The following is a 27874-nucleotide window of genomic DNA, read 5'->3' as shown; positions in this document are numbered from 1 at the left end:
GGTAAATTTACTGCCATAATCCAATTCTCAATTTCCCAGTGAATGGATTTATTAGGCCTCATTGCCAAACCTGTCAGTAAAAATCTTAATCCAGAAACCAATTTATTTACATTGTTTGGAAATGTTTAATATTTTTCCAAAAGTGTCCTTAAATGGAAAAACTACTGTAATTTGAGTGTGCAATGTTGTATTCATATTATTGGCATTCTACTCTTTAGATCAGACATCACTACAGCACACTGTAGAGATCCATCCAGTCTCTGAAGTCCTCTTCAGTGCTAAGGAACAACTGGAGCAAGATATCCTCCAACCTCAGGATGTCAGCACTCCAGTTAGTTCCCCTAAAGATGATAGATTGGAAGAGCTGGACAAGGGTAAGTTTACTGCCAGAATCCAAAACTTAATACATGCAGATTCTCATATTCTCAGTTTTTCAAAATGCCACACAAATTTGAGGATGGAATATTTAATTCATGTTATATCTGATTTCATTTATATTATTTCCCTCTTCAGATAAGACTTCTCTGCAGGAAATTGCAGAGATTAATGATTTTGGAGAAGCTCCAGGCTCTGAAGTCCTTCCCGCTGCTGAGGACCTCCAAAGTCTAGATAGTTCCACTGAAGATGATGAAGCGGAGGAGCCAGACAGCGGTACGAATAATAAATATATGAGAATTAGAAAATGTTAGTATCAATTATAGAATGCGTAAAAATGTATTTCATGCTTATTGCATTTTTTTATCTTTTAAATAGGACACATTTTCTGGCGATACGAATTTGGGCCCAAGCTGGGAAGAGGAGGCTATGGCCATGTGCATGCAGGGACTCGCTGCAAGGATGGCCTCAAGGTTTCTTTTTTAAAACTTTCCATACCTGTTCGGTATTCATGACCGTAATGATCTCTATGCACCTGATAATTGTCAATTCTTTGTTTGATTGAACAGGTGGCTGTGAAAATTGCAGAAAAGACTACAGATTTGCCATATATCAGAGTTGTAAGTAGCCTGTACACTACTTACATGTATTACTTACGTGTATTATTACATCTCAGTCACTGTTATATCCATTTCTAACATCTTATATTCATGTTAATCTGAGAAACCACCTTCATCTAAGCATCAAATGTTATTTCTTTTAGCCTGGCCATCCCAGTCGCCTTCCAATGGAGATTGGCCTGACACTAATGGCCAATATGGGCCCCAGTGTTCCACACATAATCAAACTCCTGGACTGGCAGGACGACCCCGACTACTATGTCATGGTCTTGGAGCGGCCCATGCTAAGCATGAGCCTGTTTAGTTTCGTGAAGCTCCGACAAAGGCTCGAAGAGGGGATATCACGACATTTAATGTGGCAGGTCATTCATGCCGCTAACATTTGCTGCGAGCGTGGCGTCTTCCATAGAGATATAAAATTGGAAAACATCCTGGTGAACCCGGACACGTTCGAGGTTAAGTTGATCGACTTCGGCTGCGGCATGCTCATGAAGGACTCTGCCTACATGTCCTTCAGTGGTAGGTTTTATGATTTGCTAGCAGGTCATTTAGCTCACTGAAACACATCCTACTGTACATGCTGTAGAAATGCATTAAATATCAAAATCTCTTCCTTCTAGGTACAGAAATGTTCTGTCCACCGGAGTTCTATGTCGACGGCGGGTACTATGCAAAGCCAGCGACAGTTTGGTCATTAGGGATCCTGCTGTTAGTGATGGTGTGCGGGTATTATCCGGACGACAAAGACCTGCAAATGATCAGCAGGAATGAATGGTCCAAACCCGACTTGTCACAAGGTGAGAGCTTCATAAAAGAACAAAGATGGACAATTTGACTTATACATATGAAAGTATACAATTTGAAATCTAATTATAAAAAGGTGCAAGTAATAAGTGCATAATCTATCCCATCTTTTTGAATAGAATGCTGCCAGATGATTTGTGATTGTCTGCAGCCGGACCCCCAGCAGAGACTTGTTCTGGAGGAGATGCAGCTCCATGACTGGTTTCCGGTACTGAGATTAGAATCTCTAATATTTGCTATTTTTTTTTCTCTTCATATGAATCAAATTTGCTTTAAATTTGCTTTGTTTCAGGTCGTGGAGTAAGACATGGAGAGGAACAGAAAACGACTCCCTGCCACGGCCACTCTTTTATTTTCTGTCTTCACTTAGGCCTTTGTGTCCTGGTAGCTCCTGGCGGCTTAAAGTGGCATTATTCATTTATAATTTGAGTTAGGTATTTGTGTAATGTGTTAAGATATTTGTATTTGTATTAAGATATTTTGAAGGATTATTAAGAAATTTTAAGTATAATAATAGTATAATGATAGAATAAGTATAATATTAGAATAATAATTAGAAAATTTATTAAGATACTGTATTTATGCACTTTGTTATATTACCAGAGATCTCTCTATAGAAAGCTGCGGAAGCACTAAAAAATAAATAAATAAATAAATAAATATCAACAACTCATTCACCACTAAATTCATCAATGACACAAACACTCAATGTAAAGTGTACAGAAATATTCGGAAATGTCAAAATGAGATAAACTATGTTCACTTCACTCACAAACACATTCCATGTTAGCTTGGCAGAAAATTGCCAAGCTTGGTTTTTGACCACACATGCATTGTGTTATTAACATAATAACGTACACATACACACACACACACACACACACACACACATTATGACATTAGATATGAATGCCACTTCAACAATTTTAAGTACAATTTACTTGAGTCTGGTGTGGAATAATATAAAATATATGTGAGTAAATACATACATATATAAACACTATCAAATACCATAAAAGTCATGATGGTGGATCACTGATTTGTTTTCTAACTTGGTCTGATCATCTGTTGTCACCAATTAAAACAGAAAGGCAATAAGAAGGCTTTAAAATGTCCCTTCCTCTAATACCACATATCTTCAAGCAGTCTGGCCGATATGGTTCTCCTTTGACATTAGTCGTTAATGAAGGCTTTGGAACTGTGCACATTCTTGTGGTGCATCCAATGGGTCAAGGTTATGCATGATTAACATGACCCAGTTAACCCCTGCTGGTAGATGTCATAACTACACCATCTGGCTGCAGACACTTTCCAATGAAGACCTTTTAAAAGTCTCCAAGTATTTCAATTAAATACTTTAAATGTAAATCTTGACAACAACAAAAAATTGGAGTTTAACACTTTTAACACACATTTTAAAAAGAAATATGTTGGCACAGGAAAGAAAACAGAGACTTCAAAGCCATTTCATGGAGTTTTTAATAATCAGCAAAACATGCAGGAATCACATGATTTCCCCTGTGAATGCAATGAATAAATACAAAACAAGTTTTCATTTGTTTATCTCCTGTCCAGTAATATAGTTTTAACCTAACAGCATGTAATACACATAGGCAAGCACCATTTTTAATGAATTACTTAAAAAAGGATTAATTCACATTTCATTTAAAAATTCTGATACTGCAGTAGAAGGTCCTCACTGTGTTCCTTGGCAGTCTGAAAGAGAAAAGATACTAAAGATTAAACAAAACACAAATACATGGCATGAAGTAACTTGAACCTGTGTCACAAGCAGATACATATCATATTCTGCTGCAGTTTATAGAATATAAATGCTCTCTACATAGTAACAACTTTGAAAGAATGGCATCGTCAAAGTGGCATAAGCACCACCTACGCTTACTAGGATGGTGTTGGTCTTTGCCTTCAAGCTGTTCCAGAGGTCTCAGTGACTTTTATCTCCTCCTCTGACTCCTCCACACCTGCCTGACTCATGAGATCAGAGATGTTCTTCTCCAAGTCATCAATTCGCGTACTCATTTCATCAAGTATTTGAATTAAGAGAAAACACATTTTGAATAAGCTACCATCACAAAGGGAAGCATTTAGGAAGCATGACTTCTCTTCTAATAAATTAAGGTTTCGATTCCACTCAATTAATCTACAATTAGGTGCTAAATGAATTACAGTGATAAACACGTGCACATCTGGAAGGATATTTCGCCCAATAATCTGGTCTGACATGGTCTGGAACTTGTCCTGCATCTGCTGCAGCAAGGTCTGTACCTAAAACGAAGAAGAACAGTATTAAACAAACAATCGGATTTAAAACTCTGAAAAAATTGTGAATGAACACTGCGTCAAACGAGCACAAATGTTATCCGTCTAGAATCGTGTGGGTTTTGCGTGGGCCTCCCACACAGGAGTAAAAACAGCAGTTTAAGGGCATGCTCCCCGCCCACGCGTGGAAGCGAAACCATAGTAACAAGGGAAACCTCTCAACACGTATAATCACTCAAGATACCTAACAGTGACATAAAGAAATTCTCGTTGTATAACCCTTCTGAAAATAAATTTCATCTACATTTTAATGACTGATAAACAAAGAATCCATTTGAAAACGCATTGAACTCACGAGAGTGATCTTTCAATGCTACTTCACGACAGTGCTGTTAATGAATGGAGACTTACAACAGACAAATCACTTAACAGCACTTCTCATTATACATTAATTCACTTTGGCTAGTGAGCGTGTCCGAATACTAGGCGCACGACCCAGTATTGTATCTCGGAATAAATCAAGCACTCACCACAAAAGTCAGGTCCTGAGATGTTTTAGGGTCCTTCTCAGACATATCTTCTTCAAAAGCCCCTTCGTGCCTTCCCGTGTTCTTTATGCTTGTGTGATCAAGAGCCCTGTCGAGGCTGTACAGTACTGTGTGATGTATTCAAGGTGGAAACTGCCCCTGAAGCGGTAGCTGATTTCGTTGTTAAGAGGTTTGGTCAGTGAACTGAAATCATCAACAGATCGGCTTTTGCACTTTTACATGTGATTATTTTTTATGTCCTGAAGGGGGCGCTCGGTGGCTCAGAAAGGCGAGTCCCAGTCATAAACTGTATAAAAACAGTAGAGATTAGCTGTCATTTACAACTGTATTATTCAGTATATTTAATTAATTAAAATAAATAAATAAATAAATAAAAACATTTTAAGAAATATACAAATTAAAAAGAATTACATGTCATTAATGAAAGATTAAGTGATAAAAGAGGGGAGATTTTAAATGGCACATAAAGGCTGAAAATATAGGTAAAAAATAAAACAAAATCACGTTTTTTTTTTTGCCTTTTCATAATATTTTAGATTAGATTTCTAGAATAAATTAGTTTTTTATATATATATTTAACTAAAATACATTAAAATGATTATTAAATGAACCAAGACTTTATAGTTTCCTTAGTTTTTCAATGAATTAAGAATAAAATGTATTTATGATTATTAGAAGCATCTCTATTTCTCCATCCTCAATAAATTATAGCTTTCAGGCCCACGGACACCTATCCCATACTATACTAGCCTGCCTACATATTTTTTAAGATTTTCATTATTTTAAATAATAACCAGTGTCGCCTGTGAACCAACTCTTCCTGAGCCGCCAAGCGCCCCCTTTCGCAAGTAATTGTTTATTTCGTGAAATACAGCTGCTTGGCCTTTCCACAGGCTTGGGTTTAATGGTTAAAATACGTCACTGGCAACCGAAATGACCAGAAAAGCCGCCTGTTAATGTTGATTGAAATATCCTATTTCTATCTGCATAGAAATATTAAAGTTAATAAATGTACCGTTATTCTTTTAAACCAGTGTACTATGCAAATACAGCAAATACAAGCCATGGGATTTGGAACAGATAAACTCAATTTCCCGTGAGCATAGCAGAAAAACGACTAGCGCAATGAATTATGGGTATTGTTGTTTATTCGCCATTGGATTCCGCGCCGTCTGCCAGAAAATCTGATATGTTGAAATACATGTCCCATGAACCCTTGGAGAGAAAATTTTACACCGCAACAGCAATTTGACCGCAAGGGGTTTCTGGAGTCAGTTGACGTCGTCGACTCTAGTGAGGCGCGCTGAAGGCGACACGCAGACGTATTTTTGGGGAACTTTCGTCGAAAAAGCATAATAACGCGAACGCAGAGTTTATGTTACTAACATTCGTTGCAAAAACATGCTGGATCCCTGGTTTTATCACTGGTTCTTTTCTTACGCGATAGTCCGTTAGGTACTCGAATCACCAGCTGGATCATTTTTGCAATGCTGCTTGCTGGCCAAAACTAAGTTAATTGATATTTCCAGGGATTTAAGATCCAGCGATATTTCATTTGACCATTTTGTAAAACAAAGTAAAATCGTCGTTTGAATCGTTCACATGCCCAGCTCACTGGACTCTAGCTAGTCCTCCGGGGCTCGCTGCGCCCGAAGCCGGGCGAAGATCGACGCTGCACGGTGTCACCCAACTCAAGAGGATCGAGCTTCTTAGGCGACAATGCTTGAAATAATGTCCGAACACCAAGGTAAGGAAAACATAAAACTTGAATTTCAAATATTCAAACTTTAACCCTGTTGTGATAGGCAACACCCATCATCATCTTCGTTCAGCTTCAGCAAAGTCAGTTACGTTAGCCGGTTAGCACCTTTAATACTGCAGTAACTTTGCATACCCTTTAGTTTAGCAGACTGATTTCACAAGTAACGTAAACCTGATTCAGTGCCAGCCACTTTCTAATGTTTGATTGCGTTGAAGCAGAGGACATTTTACTGCGCAGACGAGCTGGTTCATACAGGGATTAGCCGAGCTGCTATCTTGTGCAAGAAGTGAAATTACTCCAGTTGATTGTAGCCATTTGTTTAACAGTAACTCATAAATGATTTAAAACATGCCTGATATCCAACCACTGCTTTCTGTTCAAATGATTTAAGGGTCCGGTCTAACAAAACCGCAGTTACGCAGCGTTGCGCATTTTGTCTTCACTAAATAAAACAAGATCTGTTTTAAATTAGTTGTCGCTGTTGATCCCTTTAACCAGGTGCCAGTGGAATAGTTTTTTTATATTATTATTAGTACACGGTTAGGCTGTTATACTTTTACGACATTTAAGGCACAAATGTTGCCTTTTTAAGGCTGGTCGCTGCTTAGCGTGGTAGCATTTCGCTGCCTGACTGTAACTCTTTGTTATGCCGGGGTAACGCTAAAATGCATTGCCGTTGGTGTCTGTTCCCTCTCAACACCTATAGATTTGGCCATTGTAACTGTATTAAGATCAACCATATATGTTTTCATATGAGTTTCCAAACCAGAAAAGTTGTTTTGGCGTGTTTCGACGTCGAGAGCAAGGTTTAAGCCACAAGCTGCTTCGTCCTCTCGCATTTTTCACCGCTTAAGTTTATAGTGTTTGCCACTATATAGTTTAGTTTTTTCCCAATTAAAGTCTCTCAAATCGTTTGGATGTAAAATGGTGCCTTGCGCAGTTGAATTTTACGCCTCAATCAACAGGAGGGTGTCGCGAGGAATAGCACATGTAGCGCGTTAGCTTACCGTCGAAAACGCACTTTTACCAGGTTTGTTAAAAATAAAAACTCCCCAATCTATTCCAAATGCAAAGTTTCCTCTGTTAAATCTGTTATTTAGCAACGAATTGATGTTGTTCTCTCTCCTTTCTTTTTGCTACATAGATTCATTACTGAAGTGCAAAGCAGAGACTCTGGTAAGTCAAACAAGGAAAATACGATTTTCATCCTACAGATGGCAGTGCTTGTCCAAATTACTAATAATGATATTCATGTCCAGCCATCAGAGAGAAGAAAGAGGACAGTGGAGGACTTCAACAAGTTTTGCAGTTTTGTTCTTGCGTATGCTGGTTACATCCCTTCTCCAAAGGAGGTAAGAATGGAGCATTGTTTCACATTAAGGTGTGGTTTCATGCATTAAAGCCCTCTTACAAATCTTGTTCCCAGAGAAGACTTAGTGCTGCACCTTTTTGACACCCATTTCAAGCATTTACTAATGCGCTAATGAGCAGAATCTGACAGATACTGGATTTTGTAGATAACTAAGTTAAAATGTTTAATTGGGCTTTAGTTTGTAAAATCAGTGTTTCTAAAAAATAAAAAATAATAATTGTTGAAATGTAATAATAGTATGCTTTAATATATTTATGCTTTGTGAAAATGTTTTACCATTTTAAAGTGAATTAAATTTATTAAACCCGTGCCTCATCACACAATTATTATCATACAAATGATAAACAAGAAATGGAGAAAGAGTAAAAATGTAAACATTAAAAGAAAATTCAATAATTGGTGCTGATTTTTCTGAATAATCAATAGCTCCTAGATTTAGCTGTTGGTGCCAGTGAGTTAAATCCGGTTTGTCAGTTTAGGGAGATATCCAAAACATGCAGTGTTTGGGGAATTCCAGGATTGGCATTGAGAACAGCAGCTTTACATGGTTTACTCCAGGTCTGACCAGTCCTGCTTCTTGAAGGCCACTGACTGGCAGAATGTAGCTCCAATCACAATTAAACTCCTGTTTTGGGACACGTTATTGCTAAAATCTTTAGGATTTTGGACCTCAGTCGCCTGTGATTTCAGTGCGGTCAATCTTCTCCATTGAACGTCTTTAGCCCTGTACTGGTCTTTTTTCAACCTGTATTTTTAGATGTAAGATATTTTATGACAAAATAACATTTGAGCTGTTCTGGTTGTGTCTCTGTCCACAGGAAAGGCCATGGTCGCCAGCATCCTCCAGTTCTCCAAACAGCTCTGGTGCTTCAGGTGAAGGCAGTGTTTTAGGTGGAGCAAGTTCTAACATGGCTCCCAACTGGAATCACGGCACGTCGGACTTGAACACCATCCACACGTTCGTTCGCAAGGCTCGTGCCAATAAGAGCAACAAGAGCATGCGGCGGCTGTCGTCTGACAGCGCCCTGATAGACAAAATGTGTTTAAAAGACCCTTTCTATGAAGGCCAGGTCGCCAGCAAAGCTGAGCGCAAAAAGGACAAGAAGCTGAAGCGTCTTTCTCTGGGTTCAGGCGCTGGTGACAGCGGCAGCAGCGGTGGCGAGAAGCGTGCAAGGATCAAGCGCAGTAAGAACCCCAAACAGTCCAAAGCCCTTAAGAAGCTTAAGAGCTCGGCCCAAAGCGAGACAGACTCAGAGAACGGTCTTGGGCATGGAGAAGAGCATTTGGACCAGGGAGCAGCGGCAGAGCGCAGACTACAGGCCCAGGTGAAAGAAGAAAAGGAGGAAGCCACCAGAGAGGCCGATATGAGTTCCAGTGAGGGAGAGACCTGGATAGCTGATGAAGACATAATGGTTGAGTCAGGTGAGTTTATTAGGGACTGAGGAAGATTTAGATGGTTTGGAAATGCTCATAAATATTAATTGAAGGATTTTAATATTGTATTTTGTTACTGAATTTTATATCAGTGTGGTGAAATACAACATCTTTGTATTTTCAGCAACCATTATTCCAGTCTTTAGTGTCCCATGATCCTTCAGATATTATTTTAATATGCAGATTTTGGTGCTCAAGAAACATTTACTTTTATCAATGAAAACAGTTTTTGCTGCTTGGAAGCCATTATACACGCAATTAAAAAGTTTGGAGTAAATAAGATAAAAAAATAATAATAATATTTTTGTTCAGCAAGGATACATTAAATTGTCCAGAAGTTACAGTAAAAGACATTTACAATGTTAGAAAATATTTTCATTTCAAATAAATGTTTTTTTTTTTAACTTTCTAAAAAAAAGAAATTCTGAAAAATTGTATCAAGGTTTCCAAAAGAAAATAAATATTAAGCAATAAATAAATAAAAAAAACTTTAATAATAGAGTCCCTGCTAATTAATAAAATTAAATGTTAAAATGTGTGTGTATATATATCTATCTATCTCTCTCTCTCTCTCTCTCAAATAAATGTGTGTGTGTATATATATATATATATACTTTTTTTTTTCTTTTTTTTGTCACTAAATAATTTTATAAATGACTTACAATATAAATACTACTTTTTTTTCTTTTCTTTTTTTATTTGTTGCATCTTTTCCTTACAGGAGATTATCATACATTTTTTTTTCAACTTATTTATTTTTTTACATTTAATTAATGACTTTACAATTAAATTAAAAAAAATATATAATTTGTTGCATCTTTTCCTTGCAGGGGATGATTCGTGGGATTTGATCACCTGTTACTGCGGTAAACCGTTTGCAGGACGGCCCATGATTGAATGTAGTCAGTGCAGCGTGTGGGTGCACCTCTCTTGCGCCAAAATTAAGAAGTCTAACGTGCCTGACATATTTAACTGCCACAAATGTAGAGACTCTCGACGGTCAAGTCATAAAAAAGACAGTTAGATGAGGGTGATCATTCCCTCAAAGCTCTGAGTGTTCCCAGTTCTCCAGATTTTCTGTCCAAAATACATTTTTTCCTCTTTTTCTAGTCACTCCTTACGTGTTTTACAGTCAGTAGTCTCCATTACAGAGTTCACTGAGAAATAATGTTTGAACTGATCTCTTACCTCCTGAGTTGGTAATTGATCTTGGCTCATTTGTAACTGTTCCAGAGATATGTAAGCTATCTTGTCACATCAAATTATTATTATTTTTTTATATAGCAGCTTGCATACTTAGTAAGTGCCACTATATTTCTTTGTTGGAAAAGTTAGAGAACACAGCCACACTACATTTTCACAGATGTATACAATATTAGTTACTTTGGTCTATTTAAAAGTATAAAAAATATATATATACATATATAAATAACTATTCAAAATACAGAAAAATATTGTCCTGATTTTGCCAAAGAGCTGCTGTGAGAGATTGTGTTGACACAGTTGTTACAAAAAATGTTATTTCTTAGTGAACTGTCCAGTTGATCTTTTTTCATTGGGATAGATGCTTTTGTTTGAAGACTAATCAATGTAATGTGTTAGTCTGAATGCCATTTCCTGTAGGTGATCATAAAACCATTCGAATTAAAACTTCTTAATTGAAAATTTGTCAGAAATCACACCTAAATGGACTTGACCAGTCAGCTAACATGTATTAGATTGTCAAAAATAAAGAGCTATACAAGTCATTTAAGCAGGGAATCCTTTGCTGCAATTATTGATAAAACAATTTCTTCTTATTCTACTGATAATGTACAGTATGTTAACCCATGTACTTTGTCTAAGAAACTATCAAAACTGTTTGATCTTTAATTACATGCACAGCATAGTGGGTTTTTTTTTCTCAGTGTGTTAAATTTTCAGAAGATTTCAGTTTAATAAGATGATAAGGCTAGATTTAGGAGCTTTGCTGAAGCTTTCCTTGAGTAGAATGGTTGTAATTATTGTTTTCAAGAGATGTTTGAGAGTTTTAAACTCTGAGAACTGGTAAAGACTACTCATTTATGCTACAAGCTCTTTCTTTTGAATTAGTTTGGAGACCATTGTTTAGATTTTTGTCCCCTCTTTCTGGTTTATTTGTGAAGCAAGGGAGACTGGAAATCCCCAAAAGCCAGACCTCTCTTGCTTCATGTTTCACTCTGTAAATATCACAGATTTTGAAAAGTGTACATATATGAAAGTGAAGAGAAAAGCAAAGCAGATGGTATATATATATATATATATTTCTTTTTGCATCCGATATTGTTTTCTTTACCTTGAGAAATAAAACTTTTCTTTATTGGGCTTAAAATGTCTGATTTTCCTAATCTCACTGTTTTTGTGATTTAAAATAAGTTGAAAGAACATTAGAGACAAGAATTGATGGTTTATCCATGTACATTTTATTTTGAGGCAACACCAGTACAGTGTCTGTCAGTTTGCACCCCACTAGATGGAGCTGGTAAGCTAATTTTGGAAAACATAAATACAAATAAATAAATCACAGGTTATAAACACGAGATGCAATGGCTTAATAGTAACCAAAAGTTCAATTAAACTATTTCCAAAAGAAGAAGAAACCACAAAAACGAAAAGAACCAAAACTAAACCAGATGATAAACCAGTCATTTTTAACAGTATACGTCATCTGTCAGTTTGATCTCTTAACATTGTGTTCCTTAAAATCTTCAGGTTCCTCCTGAGGGCGAAAAATTATTTGATCAGTTATAGTATATGCAATCTGTTTTATTCTAATATATGTTGCCAAACCACAGGTTTTCTCTGTTTGAAAATACCTTTCTGCTCCTGGAAGACAAGTGGGTGCTGCCAATGGGGTCCAGAGGAACAGTGATCCTCCTCCTAATAGGGGTGAGGGGGAGAAATATGGGAATTGTGTGAGAATTTATTTGTATTTTTTATTACAGTAAAGTAAAATAACAGTAAATATTGCTACTCGCCTCTTATCCTTGTTTTTGCGAGAGTTGCTAGTTGCTGGTTGCACATTGATGTGTTCCATAGGGGAAAAGAAATCAGGAGTCTTAACTGGATTGGGGTCCCAATCCCGAGTCATTTCCCCTTCATTTCCTGGGAACAAGTCTGCCAGATCAGACAGCTCATAGATGTGCTGTGACGTCTCCTGATCCGACCTGAATTTGCTCTGCAAGGAAACGCATGCATTTTAATTTGACATATTAAAGTGTTTTTATTATTATCATTGCAATGCTATATTAAAAACTAAATGTATATTCTCTAAAAAAGAGAATTAACTCTGTATGGTGAATGTGATATTTACTCTTTTCACCCGTAGTCTGTCTGGTATCAGGAAAGCACAAAGATCATCCATCAAGAAGTAGACAACCAGGATAAGTAGCAAACACCTGGAACACATCATCTGGGGGCACAACGTGACACATGATATTTAGAAAAATGAACGTTTTTTTCTATTTAAAGTATTTGCATGCAGTATTTGCCACTACTTAAGTTAAAATGACAACTGCAAACACAACCAGCCAATTAGGAATGGTAAAAACTTTAGCAATTCAGTAAAGTTACTAGGACAAAATTCAGAATTGAATTAAAGTATATTGTGTTTTTAATATTTACCTTCTTGGTGAAGTATTCTGTCCTTGAGAAGTTTCTTCAGGAGTTGTTTTGACAGTCCTGCCTTTTCTCCTTCGTGTGTATGTTGCCTTGCTGAACTCTTTGTCAAGGGCATGCATGTGTGTGTTTGGGTATTTGTAGACCTGAAGCTGGGGTGGGTTTATATAGGAAGACTGAGAGATTATGGATAAAGGGAGTGTGTGTGTCTAGCATGACTTCACCCACCCTCCGAAGAGATCAGAAGATGATTAACGCATCATTTTGGTTGTTGTTAGAATGTTCTAGATTGACAGATTGACAATTTCTACACTGAGAATCTTACAAGAGAGGGTAAAATCTGTATTTATAAAGACGTCTTAATTATTTCAATATGTTTATCTATATTTAAAAAAATATATGAAATATATTTATTGTCATGAATGCTACAAGGCTAGATGTTGTGTAATTACCTAATTAAACAGTTATGATAGTGTGATTTCTAGGGATTCGCTGGTTTTAAAATTGTATCCATTGCTAATAATATTATGTGCATTTTATGATCAAAAGTAAATAACATAATGACTGATGAAAATAAATAAATACAATATTGACAAATTAATGACTGATATTAAAATTCTACACTATATTGTAGTGAGGAAATAAAAAAAAATAATAATAAAATAAAAAGTGAATTTAGGCATCACAAAATTATGAAACAGTACGAGACGTATATTTTCATATAGAAATTTCTCAGTGATTACATTTAAGTGTTAATAAATTACTAGTGTGTTTAAGAATAACTTTAAGTGTTGAATGACAGAAAGGTCACAGAAATATAAAAATAGGACAAATTAGCTAATATTGGCTAATGGATGTTACTGTTTCCAAATGTTGTGTATCTGTTGTGATTTATTTGTTATTTTAATAGACATTTGGTACAAGCATCGTAACTAGTTGATATTTGCAGACTCTCTGAATGTTCTGTCATTCGGAGACTCTGTGTGTGGCCTGTTCATGTATCAGATCATCTCGTCTCACCCAATTTCATTGTTTCAAAACATTGGATTCCCATCCACGTACACCAAAACGGTCCCTCTCTCTCTCTCTCTCGTTCTCATTAGGGATGTTCATAGTATTATCAGATGAAACACACACACATACAAAAGTACGTTGAAAAAAAAGCCGGAGCGGCCTCTGCGGATGGCCTACCAGCATTCTAACACGTTTTCTCTTTTCCTCTTTTTCCCTCCCTATCCTAATTATTGCTATTTCTGGCAACTGAGGCCACCAGACATAGACTAGCTGTTGACAGACAACCCACGGCGAAAATAAACTATACCTTTACTAAACAAGGCGGGTGCAGTCTGCCCAGATGTCTGTCAACAGAGACCGAGAACAAACCATTGCCGCTGATTACTCTAATTAGACTAAAATAAGTGTATGTGTGTGTGTGATCATTTCTGACAATCCCGCCTTCTCATTTCTGCCCTATAAGTACCAAGAATCTTCCTGAGTTCTGAATTTAGAACAATGAAATTCTAAAGAGTGCATTGGCAGCACAAATATAAGCCCTTTTGTAGAAGTTATGTTTTCCACTATTGTGTATAACAATTCTCGTAGATACAGATACAGCATTGTTACAAAATGTTTCCAATAATATAACGGGTGGTTCGTTTTCAGTGCTTAATATAATTTTGAATAATACGTGGAGTGCAAATTGCACTCTAATTTCATCCGGTGTCTTCAAAATCTGTGAATCAGTGGTACTACAATGCTGCTCACTACATTCACGATTCATTAAATGCAAAATAAATGTATCTGGTTTTCAGACTGCACTTGGTTTTGTTTTATGAAAGTTGAGTAACTCAAAAGTGTGCCAATTCTTTTCTTTCATTATTGAGTCAGTAGCCTATAACATGCATTCAGCTAGTTACTGTACTAGTGGCAATTCAAAATGCACAAATTAGACGTTACAGGACATTACAGATAGAAACTGTATTGTAAAGTCTCTTAATTGAGAACGCAGCTAGCAAGATTTCGAGTCATACAAGCTGTTTTACTGTATAGTTTGTGTTATGCTGAGATAATGTTTATCTGTGTTTAGCATTTTGTGGTGAATTTCTGTTTGGTAAATTCTTTCTTAACATTGTTTTGTGCATTGCTATTTGAATGCCTTGGATGAATGGCGTGGTGGTGACTGCATAAGGGGTTGACGTAGCTTTATTTGCACTCAGTTGTGATGCCCCGTGAACATTCTTCATTATTTTGTTATTAGGAAAGTTGAAATTCGGCATGCTCTTTATTATAAATAGTCAAATGTCACCTGCTAAAATCAATAAAAGGTTGCACTATAATTTCAGTTGTAAAGAGCAGCTTTAGTATCTAAAGGTATGTTTTACAGATTGGCCACAAGGTGATGCTATAACAAAAAATATGCGTGTAACCAAAGATTATAGAAGGACTTTGGTGTATCTCAGCAAACATTTGAGCTAGTTATTTCTTCAAATTGTGCTTAATTATCTTGAATTATCTTTTTAACATTCAAACATGTAAACAAAAATAATGTTTTTTATTATCTTGGTTTGTAAAATATAATCTATTGTTTTAATAGTTTTTAATTATTATTATATCGTGTTTTAATTATTTTTACTTTACCGTGAAATGTGACAGAGTCTGTTCAGTTGCGCCTCCTGTCGGCGGAGATAAATAAAGCAAATATTTGTTATCAAAACTTAAATTTTCCACTTCTTGAGTAGTTTTACTTGATTACTGTACTTAAGTATTATTTTGGCGGATTTGTACTTTTTTCAAGTATAATTTTACCTGATTATATTTCTGAAGAAAAAAACAGTAGGCATACTTTTTATTCCTTAAAGGGTTAGTTCACCCAATAATCAAAATTATGTCATTTATAACTCACCCTCATGTCATTCCAAACCTGTAAGACCTCTGTTTATCTTCGGAACACAGTTTAAGATATTTTAGATTTAGTTCGAGAGTCAAGAACCGTTTCTGTCAGACGCGTCCGATCGAGAACCGAGAAGCTGATGATACTGCGCATGTGTGATTCAGCGTGAAGCAGACTGATACACAGAGCGTCTGAACCGAACTGATTCTTTTGGTGATTGATTATTGAATTTGATTATGAACTTATTCTGTGCTGGTGTTATGAACGCGGGTAAACCGAAGGCTTGAATCAAGGGCAAACATCGCAAATGACGCCATTACATCGAGCGCAAAAGAACCGGTGAACTGTTTTCTTCAACCGGTTTATTGAATTGAACTGTCCGAAAGAAGTACTGGTGATCTGAAAACCGATGCAACCGGTTCTTGACTACTGAACGAGTCAGTCTGTTGTTTGTTATCTGGCTCGGCTCGGTGTTCATCTTCAGTTCTCTCTTCACAGCAGTTCAGTCAGTGTACTGTTTGAGTACATGAATTACTCCGGGATATTGGTTTGTTTTAAATCGGAGGGAGTGTCAGCCACATTAAAAAAGTTAACAGCTTAAATCATTTGTGGATTAATGCGTATTGGAGATGCGAACCGTTTAAAATGATTCAAAAAATTCTAACTGACCCTCTGATGTCAAATGGACTACTTTGAAGATGTTTTTCTTACCTTTCTGGACATGCACAGTAGACTGTACACAGTTTCAATGAAGGGACTGAGAGCTCTCGGACTAAATCTAAAATATCTTTAACTGTGTTCCAAAGATAAACGAAGGTCTTACAGGTTTGGAACGAGATGAGGGTGAGTTATAAATAACATAATTTTGATTATTGGGTGAACTAACCCTTTAAGGAATAAAAAGTATACTGTTTTTTCTTCAGAAATGTAATCAGGTAAAATTACAAGTAGCCTAATCAGGTAACTAATACACTTCATTTTTATTTGATCTTATGACCATTAAATATGTTAAACGGGCGATCAAATGTGTGTGCTTTACATGAAAACGAATGACCACTGTTTTCATGCATCAAGCTCACACATTTCTAATTCAGTTATGACTTTCATCAGGTAAAAGTCTGGCTTCAAAAGTTCACCATCAAATCTGAGAAAGCACATTGAGGTAGCAAAGTTGTGTTTTCCTCAAAAAATTCCCTTGCTTTTTTCAATGAAATGTTACAAACCTCAAAAAAAGTGTTTAAATGAATATTTTATGTTGAAATTAATTGTAATTCATGTTTAGTAATTTTCATACCAAGTAGTGGTTGTATTTATAATATGTCATTATATGATACACTGAGTAATTAAGACTGTCAATGAATTTTTTTAATCTTCATAATTACATGATTTGCTCATTAATTAATCTAGTCACACATAATTATTTATCAATATTTTCTGAGAAAAACTATAAATGCCCCAAATAAGCAAGCAATTCAAATAATAATTATCCTTTTAAACAGTGACGTTGAATAGACAACACACACACAAAAAAGTCATCTTTCAAAACGTTAATGTCGTCTGTTTTAATTCTGTGATTTTCCTGATTAATTCAACTCATTCTTGTATTCTGTCTGGAATATATTTCTATAGCTTCTGCATCAAATCTTGCTCTTCAAATGGATAATTCACCCAATAATTATCATCATTTTTTCTTTATTTTCTCGTGATCTCGACATAACCAGATTGTTTTCTCGTTATAACGACTTAATTATTTCGACATCTCGACATAACAAAAGTTGTTCTCAAGTTACACATCTGCGCCAACAGGTGGCACTATAGACCTGAATATAACTGATACTGTACGCGTTGGGATAGATTAGGCTAATTTAATTTAGTGATGTTCTGTAGTGACGTAATCTTTTGTGCCCCCCCCCCCCCACACACACACGAACGCTCCTTCAATCAGGAGCTTGTAACGCACATGGTATCAGTCACAACATAAAATGAATACTAACATTTACAAATTAGGCCTATATATCATTTTATTTCAAATAAAGAGAAAATTAAAAGTGAGTTGAATCCAATCAGCTCTAAAAGATCTTAGAATAGTTCTGCATCCTTCTGAAGCCAGTGTTTACGGTGTTGCTTTGACCATTTAAACATGTTAATTACACAAACAAAATGTTTAGCGTACTGTCTCTGGAAATATCAACAGTGATTGTTCAGCCTTTATTTATGTATTGTATACTTTATTACTAGGCGAAGCAAAATTAACTGAAATATCCACGACATAGGCTTATTAGGCTACAGTAAGAGAGCAGGGTTTATCCATCAGATGTGTGTCAAAGTTGAGTTCGTTACAGATCTAACAATCATTGTAAAAAAAGAATATCTTTCATTATGTCGAGATCACATTGAAAATTAAGTCGTGAAAACGAGAAAACAAGATGGAAAAAAATAATAATGCATGCCGCTTAGAGCTTCCGTAGGCTTCTTGCCAACCTTGTCTTGACCAAATATAATGCACACAGCGCCACTTACGTTATATCCTCAGTCTTACTGGTCAAGACAAGTCAACCGCAACATTTCACATTCACTCAAAACCCCTTTTGATATTTCAGTGCTGATATTTGGAGCTGTTGCACATTTCTGTATGTGATATTTAGGGTGTTCGCTTTGCGGTTCTTCACAAGTACGGGCTTCTCAAGAAGCGATAAAAACACTGAAGTGTAGGACAGAGGTGTCAAACTCAACAGCCTACAACCTCAGTTTGACTTCTCTTCTCTGCTATGGCTTCGGCTAATAAGAAAAAAACAACAACAAATTAATTAATTAATTCCCCAAACTTCCCATTACTTTGTCGGTTACTGCACATTGCAAAAAAAATCTTAATAACATCCCAAAAAAAATGCTAATCTATTTGTTTAATAGATGTATTATGGCTTTCTCAGGTTTCTAATCTACAAGCTTGTACATAAAAGAGGAGGAGATTCATAGAAAAGCGAAGGCTTCATGTCTGGGCGTAGTGTTTAAACCACAGATCAGTCTCTTTTGTCTCTTAACGTGGTTGTCGTGTGTCCTTTAGCAAAAGTCTAAAGTGAAATTGAAGGAAATTATTGAAAACTTTCTTCTTTTCATACCTCAACAAAATCACTGTTACAAGAAGTGCTGGAGATTCTGAGTTGCCTATCAAATCTGCCTCTCAAGAGCTGATATGTAGCCTAATTTAAGTCTTTAATTTAAGTTTATGTTTCCCCCCTTTTAGAAGTCTCGGATACATAGAGTAGGCTATGTTACCGTTCTGCAGTAGGCTATTTTTGTTTACTGGATTGTTGTTTATAATAGATCAACTGCGGAGAAAGTGATCATCGTAATTAATTTAGCTAGGCTATAAACAGAATCTTTGTTCATTAAGCATGTAGATAAAGCAATTTTTAAATCGGCAACCTTTTTTGTCTTCGCGAGTCCTTGGCCATAGGCTACTGAGTGTTGTCTATTCGTAAAGAAATGCTACACGATTAACATACGGTAATCTAATATACCATCGCCACACCCCCTACACATGACGAAGTGGTGGTGTTATTGCTTCAGTGTGTTTCTCGTCTTAAAAAACCGAGCATTCCTCTAAACGAGAATTAAACGACTGGCGCGTATGCTTACAGTCTTCATTTAGGCTAATACACGGTTGGGTTTGCGTAGTTCTTTACATTTCCTTTAAAATTCTCTTTTCATTAGGATCTGATCTTAAATTATTTTTTTAGAATTTTTCTTTTTTTGCTTGTTTCCAGCGCAAAAACATATTCCCCACATTGTCTTCACCCACACTGTGATCGTGGTGCTGATAGGCAGACGTTGGCTCTGAAAATCTCAGATCTGTCTTCAACATGTCTGGCCCAGGTAATGATAAACTGTTTTTTTTCTTGAAATGCAATAATGCATGTTTGTGAATTTTTAATTTAGGAATTACTATGCATGCCATGTTTTAAACAGCTAGTGAGTTTTGCAATAGATGCCTACATTACCTACCAAGTGAAGTTTAGAGTCCCTGTGCCGAAAACTGTCTACACACTATTTACATTTTTCCCTTCAAGTCTGATGCATGCACCATCATGCTGGTTGAAGTGAAGGTGTGTGTTGTGGTGGAAACTTTAGTTTTCTCTATGTGCATGTTTGTGGATTTTTAATTTAGGAATTGCTATGAATGCCATGTTTTAAACAGTTAGTGAGTTTTGCAATAGATGCCTACCTTACCTACCAAGTGATGAAGTTTACAATCCCTGACTGCACTGAAAACTATTTACACACTATTTACATTTTTCCCTTCAAGTGTGATGCATGCACCATCGTGCTGGTTGAAGTGAAGGTGTGTGTTTTGGTGGAAACTTCAATTTTCTATAGGAACATTTTCTGCAGGAAATGAAGCCTACAAAGTGGCTGTGTTCCACATTTATAGGTTTTCACAGGCTGTACAGTTTTAAGAGCTGATCATTATTGTCCTATATAAACATCTGTGACTTTAGTGACAAAAGGACTAATAGGCCACCATCTTCGGAGCAACTGTTTTTGTAACAAGAAGGAGAATTCAGGCTAGTTATTACCAAGTTTACTGAAACCTTTCATGTTGAGTGGACTAGCAGCATTAATTATTTTGCTACCGAAAGGACAGATTTATGTTTTTCAGTCTTGTTCATGTGTAAGTAATTTATCTAATGCGTTACTCAAGGGGGAAAAAAAATTGCAAAAGGGCTTGTCTCATCCTTTGTCATTTGTCCTTTGTCAATGACTCAACAGTGTTGACTGGAAAACTGGAATGGCAAGATGGGAGTGTTCAAAAAATACAATCAAAAAATGTAAAGGCCAAAGGTTTTAATGAGAAAAGGTCAACAATTACACAGCATTATTATCTAGAAACAGTCTTGCTTTCAGAATACATACATTTCTGCCAGAAAGATTTCCATATGATTTGTTAAAAAAATCCTTTTTAGGAACTTGCATTATATATGTAACAAGTTATACAGATTTTCTTATAATTTACTACTTTTAACATTTACTGTTGTTAAAAAATGTTTGTGAACCATTTTGATTTGAGAGGAATAGCGGACGTCTGCAAGCATCATGACAAAATATCCTTGAGCAAGTCTGAATAATAAATGACTGAGTTTTTCCCCAGCACTTAACATAATGCTTTGAGAAATGGACACATGACCATGAACAGGAAGATAACATAATGGAAGCAGGATGCAATTCCATGTGGCAGGTCTTGAGAATCAAATTAGCAATGATTGAGAGCCTAGATTCAGCATGAAACCACATGAACCATTTATTTATTTATTTTTTACTTTAAATACCTTTTAGACACAAGGGGAAATTAAACAATGAAACACAATTAATTCAACCATGGATGCTCTTAATACAGCAATTCTTCTGTGTGAGCAGTCAATTTTAAATACATATTAAATTTTAAATGCATATAAAATTTTAGATTCAGCATAAAACCACATGAACCATTTATTTATTTATTTTTATTTTAAATACCTTTTAAACACAAAGGGGGAAAAAAACAATGAAACACAATGTTTTACCATGAACACTGTAGCCAAAACTTGTCACCAAACAACACCCTTGCCATTCATTAGTAAGCTCCATAACTTCAACAACAAGTAAGGTGCCATGAATGCTATTAATTCAGCGATTCTCCTGTGTGAGCGGTCAATTTTAAATACATATTACATTTTTAATACATATTAAATTTTAGTTTTACTTAAAAAACAATATCTCCTCCCAAAGTCTGCCGGTGTGTTTCGAGGACCTCAGGCATGTTGATGCACAGCAGGGTCTTCTCTGCTGGCAATGAAAGACACTGTTGTTTCTGCACCTCATAGACAACGTGGTGATAGATGTTGAATAGATCACCTTTTTTTTCTTTGCACTAATTAGCATTAGTGTACCAAATCGTTTAGGTCGGATATATATTAATGTCTGATGATCGTGCCTGTTTGATTGTGGAGGCACAACATTTAATGGACTACACCCTTAATGCTGAAAATATAAAGAAGTTTTATATGACAGTAGAAGATTTTTCTCAACAGCCCCATTATGTAGAGGACAGCAGATCTGGGAAAGTACAATAATTGTGTGCCTTACTAATGGTAAGGGTTGTGCCCGGACAATGCCTAGATGAGGAGATGAGAGAGATTCATTCCATTCAAACTCATGCCCTTTTTTTTTTTTATAGCTGGTGAAAGATTTGAATAGCTCATATGAAGAGCCTTTTCATATAAAAATGTCAGTTTTGGATTGGTTCAGTGGGAAGATTAAACATGCTAATACATGTTTATTAAGCTACACCTGCTGTCTTCACTCCTGAGGTACAATACTGTTTAAAAGTCTGGGGTTGTTTTTTGAAAGAAGACTCTCATGCTCACCAAGGCTACATTTATTTGAGCAAAAAATGAATTAAAACAGCAACGTAGTGGAAAAGCTGTTAGAATTTAAATGTTTCTAAAATGTAATTTATTCCCTTTATAGCAAAGCTGAATGCTGGTGTACAACAATAAATAATTACCTGTTTTTAAATAATTATAATATATAGTTTGAGGATGCAATACTTGCAACCACTATTATTTTTCTAATAATTTAACGGCCTGGAGTCAATTATTCCACTTATACTATGGTTACCACACCTCAATACATTGATCAGATTATATATTTAAAGGGATTCGTTCAGTTTTTGTACTTAAATCTCTATTGTGAGTAGGATTATTTCTTTTGCATCTCATCCAGCGCCTCTTTTGCCGGTTTCACAACATCATTTTAAAGCTAGTAATGGACGCTTGAGCCGTTGATAGCATTCTAATGCAGTTATTAATGAAGTTATTAGAAAGAGAGCAAGAGAGACAGAGACACAAATAAAGAAAGCCAGAGAGACAGAGAAATAGAGAGAGCTTGAGTGAATTAGACTGCAGCAGCGCTCTAAACAGCGCTGTTATTACCTCGCTAGTGAGAAATATCATTTTTACTTTCAGAAAATCATTTGTCATGTTGTTGTTTTTGTTAGTCCAGTAATTTCCATTATTACAGTTTTACTGTGCAAAGTGATATGGAAACGTTTCCCACAAAATAATTGCACACCTCAGAACGTTCGTCAGCAAATCAGATTCAAGCATTCAGTGAAAGTGACATTCAGCCAAGTATGGTGACCCATACTCAGAATTTGTGCTCTACATTTAACCCATCCGAAGTGCACACACACAGAGCAGTGAACACACACACACACTGTGAACACACACCCGGAGCAGTGGGCAGCCATTTATGCTGCGGCGCCCGGGGGTTTGATGCCTTGCTCAAGGGCACCTAAGTCGTGGTATTGAGGGTGGAGAGAGCACTGTACATGTACTCCCCCCACCTACAATTCCTGCCGGCCCGAGACTCAAACTCACAACCCTTCGATTGCGAGTCCAACTCTCTAACCATTAGGCCACAACTTCCCCCACTTCACTTCACTTTCACTCACTTCACTTGTTGCTTTGTAAAGAGCTGATGTGAAATACAATTTCATGCATTGTTCATGATTGTTATTATATAGTCTATAGTCTATTATATAGCTGCAGTCTATAGATCCATCACACTTCTATGTGTCTGTAATTTTTGATTAAATGAGAATAAATCAGTTAGTTTTTCCAGTCATTTCATTATACATGCCTACTCCCGGTCATATCCCAATGATGAGGCAAGATCGTGGGATTTCCATTGATAGCTTGAATCGAACAATGCTTTCCAAGTCATCAGGACTTTCTGCAGCATGTCAGGGCACCTGTGTATGATTTATGACTCAAAAGAGGCTGGCTTATACCAAGTAACATAATACAGGCAGGGGGAAATTAACAAAATAGTGGCACAAAAACAACAAAATGTGGAGTTTCTGACTTCAAGAAAGAGCCAAACAAGCAAAGCATCCAAAAATACACAAAGACCAAATGATAACTCAATAATCTTTTCACACAATGTAGCAGAGTTTCATGTACCAACTGTGTAATGTGTAGCAAACAACTAGACAAAATGCCAAGTCTAGATCCAGTATGTTATGAATTCAAATGTATTTTTACAGCATTGCCTAATATGTCTCATCAGAGTAAACTAAGATTATTTTCTCTCTTTGAATATTAAATTATTTTATACCAGGCTACCCATCTCCAAACCAGCCTCCTTATCCCATGTCCCAGCCAGGCGGACACTCCATGCCCCCCTATCCCATGGGAGGTTTTGGAGAACCTGGACAGGGGGCCCCATCAGCAGGGTTCCAAGCAGGATACCAGCCAGTTCCAGATCAGCCAATCATGTATCAGCCTGGTCCAGCTAATTCACCATCTCAACAGGGCCAAACATATGGAGGTATACATGTCTAAATTTACACTTAATTACAAAAAATGCTGTCAGGTAAATGGTTAACAATAGGTATTGAGCAATAGGTCCTGAGAAAAGTGACCACACAGGCCAAAGATGCTTGAAATTAATAAAAGATTCATTCAGATGATCATTAATACAATAAAAACAATGCAACACGTGTATTGTTAGATAATGCAGGCTAATGACGATGTGTCTTATGATCTTCCTCCCAAACTTCTCTAGCACCTGTAGCTGCACCAGTTTCAGTTCCTGCTGGAGTACCACCTGGTCTGGAGTACCTCACTCAGGTTTGTCATGTCTTTTGGTACATTTAAATTCAGTCAGAAAGTTTGTATTTACAAGTTGAATGCACATGAATTCTACTGCAAAATGGTTATGAGTGGGGAGCTTGGGAGTTTCAGAGTTGGGGATGTCTGTGAGACGTGCTGGATGTAGTTGACAGTAAATTTGTCTGTAATTTTTTTTTTTTTTTTGCAATGAAATTAGTTTAGTTGCATTTACAATATGTGACCCTGGACCACAAAACCTTCTTAAGTTGCAGGGGCTTATTTGTAGCAATAGCCAAAAAAACATTGTATGGGTCAGAATTATATCTTTTATGCCTAAAATCATTAAGATATTAAGTAAAGATCATGTTCCATAAATATGAACTTCTCAGGAAGAGTTGAACGAATCAGTTCTCTCTGACATTTGCTTTAATTATTAGTTTGTTTAAAAGTCTTGTGACCTGTACACTATTTGTATTTCAGATCAATCAGATCCTTATTCATCAGAAGGTGGAGTTGTTAGAGGGTGAGTCATCTTCTGTGTTATGTGCATGCGGTTGAAGCTGTTTACTCTATAATTTGTGTGCTTGTCTGATTCGTTTTAGGTGTTATCTTTTAAGCCTGAGACAAATATTCACTATTACTTTTTTGCTACTTTGTTTAAACCTGTGACTTAAAGACTCAAAGATTGCAAAAAAATTTCAACTTGGCTATTTACACTTTGGTCTTCTACAGCAATCATTGGCTTTGAGACCAACAACCAGTATGAGATCAAGAACAGCCTCGGTCAAAAGATCTACTCTGCCAAAGAAAAAAATGACTGCTGCACACGCAACTGCTGTGGTGCCCTGCGCAGCTTTGACATGAAGATCAAAGACAACGCCGATCGAGAGGTCATACGACTCATCCGACCTTACCGTTGTGTCTCCTGTTGGTGCCCCTGCTGCCTGCAAGAGGTATACCAGACACGTCATATCAAAGCTCTGCATTTAATTGTGTTATTTAAATTAAGTCTCTGAAATGGGACCTGTTGTTGTTTCTTTGAGATTCAGCTAGTGACTCATTTGTAGGACCCGCTGTATGACCTACTACGACTCTGACTTATGAGTTATCAGTTGTCTTTACAGAGAGTCTTCAATCAGCAATCGCACAGTTTATTTAGTTCAATATTTTTGATGCTGTTTTTGAAAGAATTTTTTTTTACAGCAAGGATTAACAGCAGCATTAAACTGATCAAAAGAACTGTAAAAACATTTATAATGTAACAAAAGATCTCTATTTTAAATAATTAACTTAAAGCCTTTATGTGTAATGCATTATAAAGGGTTATTAAAGTGTATAATGCATTATAATTATTCATAAGGTGCATTGTAATACATAATATCGTATCGTAAATAATCATAACTGAATTTCGAATGCATAGTGTAACAATGAATTGATACGTTTTGTAATGTATTAACTGTGGTTGTAATTATTGATGAGATTGTGCAATGCATTATAAGATTAACTAGTCATAATTAATGCATTAAAACTACTTTTTTAATGCAATATACATAAAGGCTTTGAGTAAAGTGTTACCACAAATGCTGTTCTTTTAAACTTTCTATGCATAAAAAATTCCTTCAAAAATACATTCAAAAAACATTAAGCAGCAAAACTCTTTACACAACATTAATAAGAGGAAAAGTTTCTTGAGCACCAAATCATATATTGGAAAGATTTCTGAAGGATTGTGTGCTATTGAAAACTGGAGTATTGCTTGCTGGAAATTCAGGTTTGCCATCACAAGAATACATTTTAAATTTACTCCATTGAACAGTAATTTATTTCTCTTGGAGATTAGTGTATACATGCACCCATAGCTGCTAGCTTAGAAATCAATTTGGGCATTGCTGTACATTTCTAATTTGTTATGACTATGAATGCTAATATTTCAACTTCAGATGGAGGTACAGGCTCCTCCAGGAACGACAGTAGGGTACGTGAAGCAGGACTGGCACCCCTGTTATCCAAAATTCTCCATCCAGGGGCCAAACAAGGAGACTGTGATGAAGCTTGAGGGGCCCTGCTTGGCATGTAACTGCTGTGGTGATGTGAACTTTGAGGTAACTTTTTAGAATTGGTTTGAAAGTGATTGTTGTTGCCTTGTTAATATACAAATTCAAAGATAAACTTTATAGTGACACCAAGCAATATCGTTTTGAAATTGGCAGGTTTGTGTCACTAACCATAAATCTGTATTTCACTCTTTAGCTCAAAGGTAAAGACGGTACTGGGGACTCTATCGGTCGAATCAGTAAGCAGTGGAGCGGCCTGTTGAAGGAAGTCTTCACTGACACTGACAACTTTGGCATCCAGTTCCCTATGGACATGGATGTTAAGATGAAGGCTGTACTTATGGGTGCTTGCTTTCTAATTGTGAGTATAAGGCTAATGACATATTTAATGATCGGCAATAGTCTAATTGCTTCATAATGCGAGAGCATTGCAGTACCACAGATCTCTAACCATTATGCAACCACAATCCATACTTCCATACATCATTGATAAGTTTATTGATTCAGCTTTCAGATGATATCAGATATATTTTCAGATGCTTTTCAGATATATTTGTGGATTTAGCAGACCATTAGGTTAGTGTTAGTAGAATAAGTTGACACACTTGCAAAGTAGTCAGTAGAATGTTTGTTACGGGAACATTAAAATAAAGTGTCAAAATAAAATGTTACCAAATATTGTAATACTCCAGAATTCCGAGCATATTAGATTCACCTGCTAGATTCTGTTCTGACTCTTTGATCTTTGTTCTGTTTTTCTTTTCAAAGGATTTCATGTTCTTTGAAAAAGTGGGAGACTCAAACCAGCGCAATACTGTATTCTCTTAGAGTTCCTGGTAAGTTATTTTTTAAGTGACATTTTCAATTAACTCATCACTTTTCACTTTTTTAAACGTTTTTCCTGCATTTTCTTAGGTAACCAAAGCTTTAGACAGCTGGCACTGCAGTGAATCCAACGGACACGTTCAAGGTCATTTTAGTGTTCACGTGGCCAGCAATATTTACAGTGACAGGCGAAGTATCATGAGTAACTGTTCACTGGTGCCTTTTAAACAATCATAGCCTAGAATTTTATATTACTGTTACAATAGTATATCAACAAACATTTAAATCTTTTTGTTACTTTCAATTTATCTTTTTTTTATTGGAAATAAAATGTAACGTGCAGCCCTATGCATGTATTTCTAGACTTATTTCTTGCATAAAGTATATATTTTTTCGTTTTTCTAAAGGAAATTCTGTTTTATTTTGCTAAATGCAAAGCATTTTCGTTAAAACATGCGGATATTCCTACAGCCAAGTAATGCATGATGATAGGGGTTACATGCAAGTTAATGACTCTGGCAACAGCTAAAAAAACAAAACAAAAAAGTAGTTGCATGGTTTTCTGTGTGATTTACCTTGGGTAGAAGCCAGTTTGTTATTAATAGCTTTTTTAGGTGTGT

General features: G+C 36.2%; 4 protein-coding genes across 4 annotated transcripts; 3 read left to right on the top strand and 1 right to left on the bottom strand.

Annotated features, from left to right (window-relative positions):
• The first annotated feature begins 226 nt into the window (after positions 1 to 226).
• On the top strand, positions 227 to 2228 carry LOC132114189 (serine/threonine-protein kinase pim-1-like). The gene is made up of 8 exons (XM_059522309.1): positions 227 to 374; positions 514 to 651; positions 754 to 848; positions 945 to 995; positions 1139 to 1514; positions 1616 to 1792; positions 1919 to 2007; positions 2092 to 2228. The coding sequence occupies exons 5-8, from the start codon at positions 1163 to 1165 to the stop codon at positions 2101 to 2103; spliced, it is 630 nt and encodes a 209-aa protein (XP_059378292.1). The 5' UTR covers positions 227 to 374; positions 514 to 651; positions 754 to 848; positions 945 to 995; positions 1139 to 1162; the 3' UTR covers positions 2104 to 2228.
• A 1168-nt stretch (positions 2229 to 3396) lies between these two features.
• LOC132119330 (heat shock factor-binding protein 1-like) lies at positions 3397 to 4913 on the bottom strand. Its single transcript, XM_059529193.1, has 3 exons — positions 4610 to 4913; positions 3703 to 4085; positions 3397 to 3515 (listed from the first exon to the last, which is right to left on the bottom strand). The coding sequence occupies exons 1-2, from the start codon at positions 4652 to 4654 to the stop codon at positions 3726 to 3728; spliced, it is 405 nt and encodes a 134-aa protein (XP_059385176.1). The 5' UTR covers positions 4655 to 4913; the 3' UTR covers positions 3397 to 3515; positions 3703 to 3725.
• A 976-nt stretch (positions 4914 to 5889) lies between these two features.
• Positions 5890 to 10742, top strand: phf23b (PHD finger protein 23b). Its single transcript, XM_059529180.1, has 5 exons — positions 5890 to 6374; positions 7534 to 7565; positions 7649 to 7741; positions 8580 to 9183; positions 10026 to 10742. Exons 1-5 carry the CDS (start codon positions 6347 to 6349, stop codon positions 10217 to 10219), a joined length of 951 nt encoding a protein of 316 aa, XP_059385163.1. The 5' UTR covers positions 5890 to 6346; the 3' UTR covers positions 10220 to 10742.
• Positions 10743 to 19445: 8703 nt separating this feature from the next.
• plscr3b (phospholipid scramblase 3b) lies at positions 19446 to 27764 on the top strand. The gene is made up of 9 exons (XM_059529155.1): positions 19446 to 19597; positions 23882 to 24091; positions 24329 to 24393; positions 24856 to 24898; positions 25108 to 25328; positions 26316 to 26477; positions 26626 to 26790; positions 27198 to 27265; positions 27345 to 27764. The coding sequence occupies exons 1-8, from the start codon at positions 19585 to 19587 to the stop codon at positions 27255 to 27257; spliced, it is 939 nt and encodes a 312-aa protein (XP_059385138.1). The 5' UTR covers positions 19446 to 19584; the 3' UTR covers positions 27258 to 27265; positions 27345 to 27764.
• The last annotated feature ends 110 nt before the right edge of the window (positions 27765 to 27874 follow it).

This window comes from Carassius carassius, chromosome 3, assembly GCF_963082965.1.
Source record: "Carassius carassius chromosome 3, fCarCar2.1, whole genome shotgun sequence".
Lineage (NCBI taxonomy): Eukaryota > Metazoa > Chordata > Actinopteri > Cypriniformes > Cyprinidae > Carassius > Carassius carassius.
The sequence above is the reverse complement of the archived record's forward strand: the minus strand, read 5'-3'. Positions and strand labels throughout refer to the sequence as shown.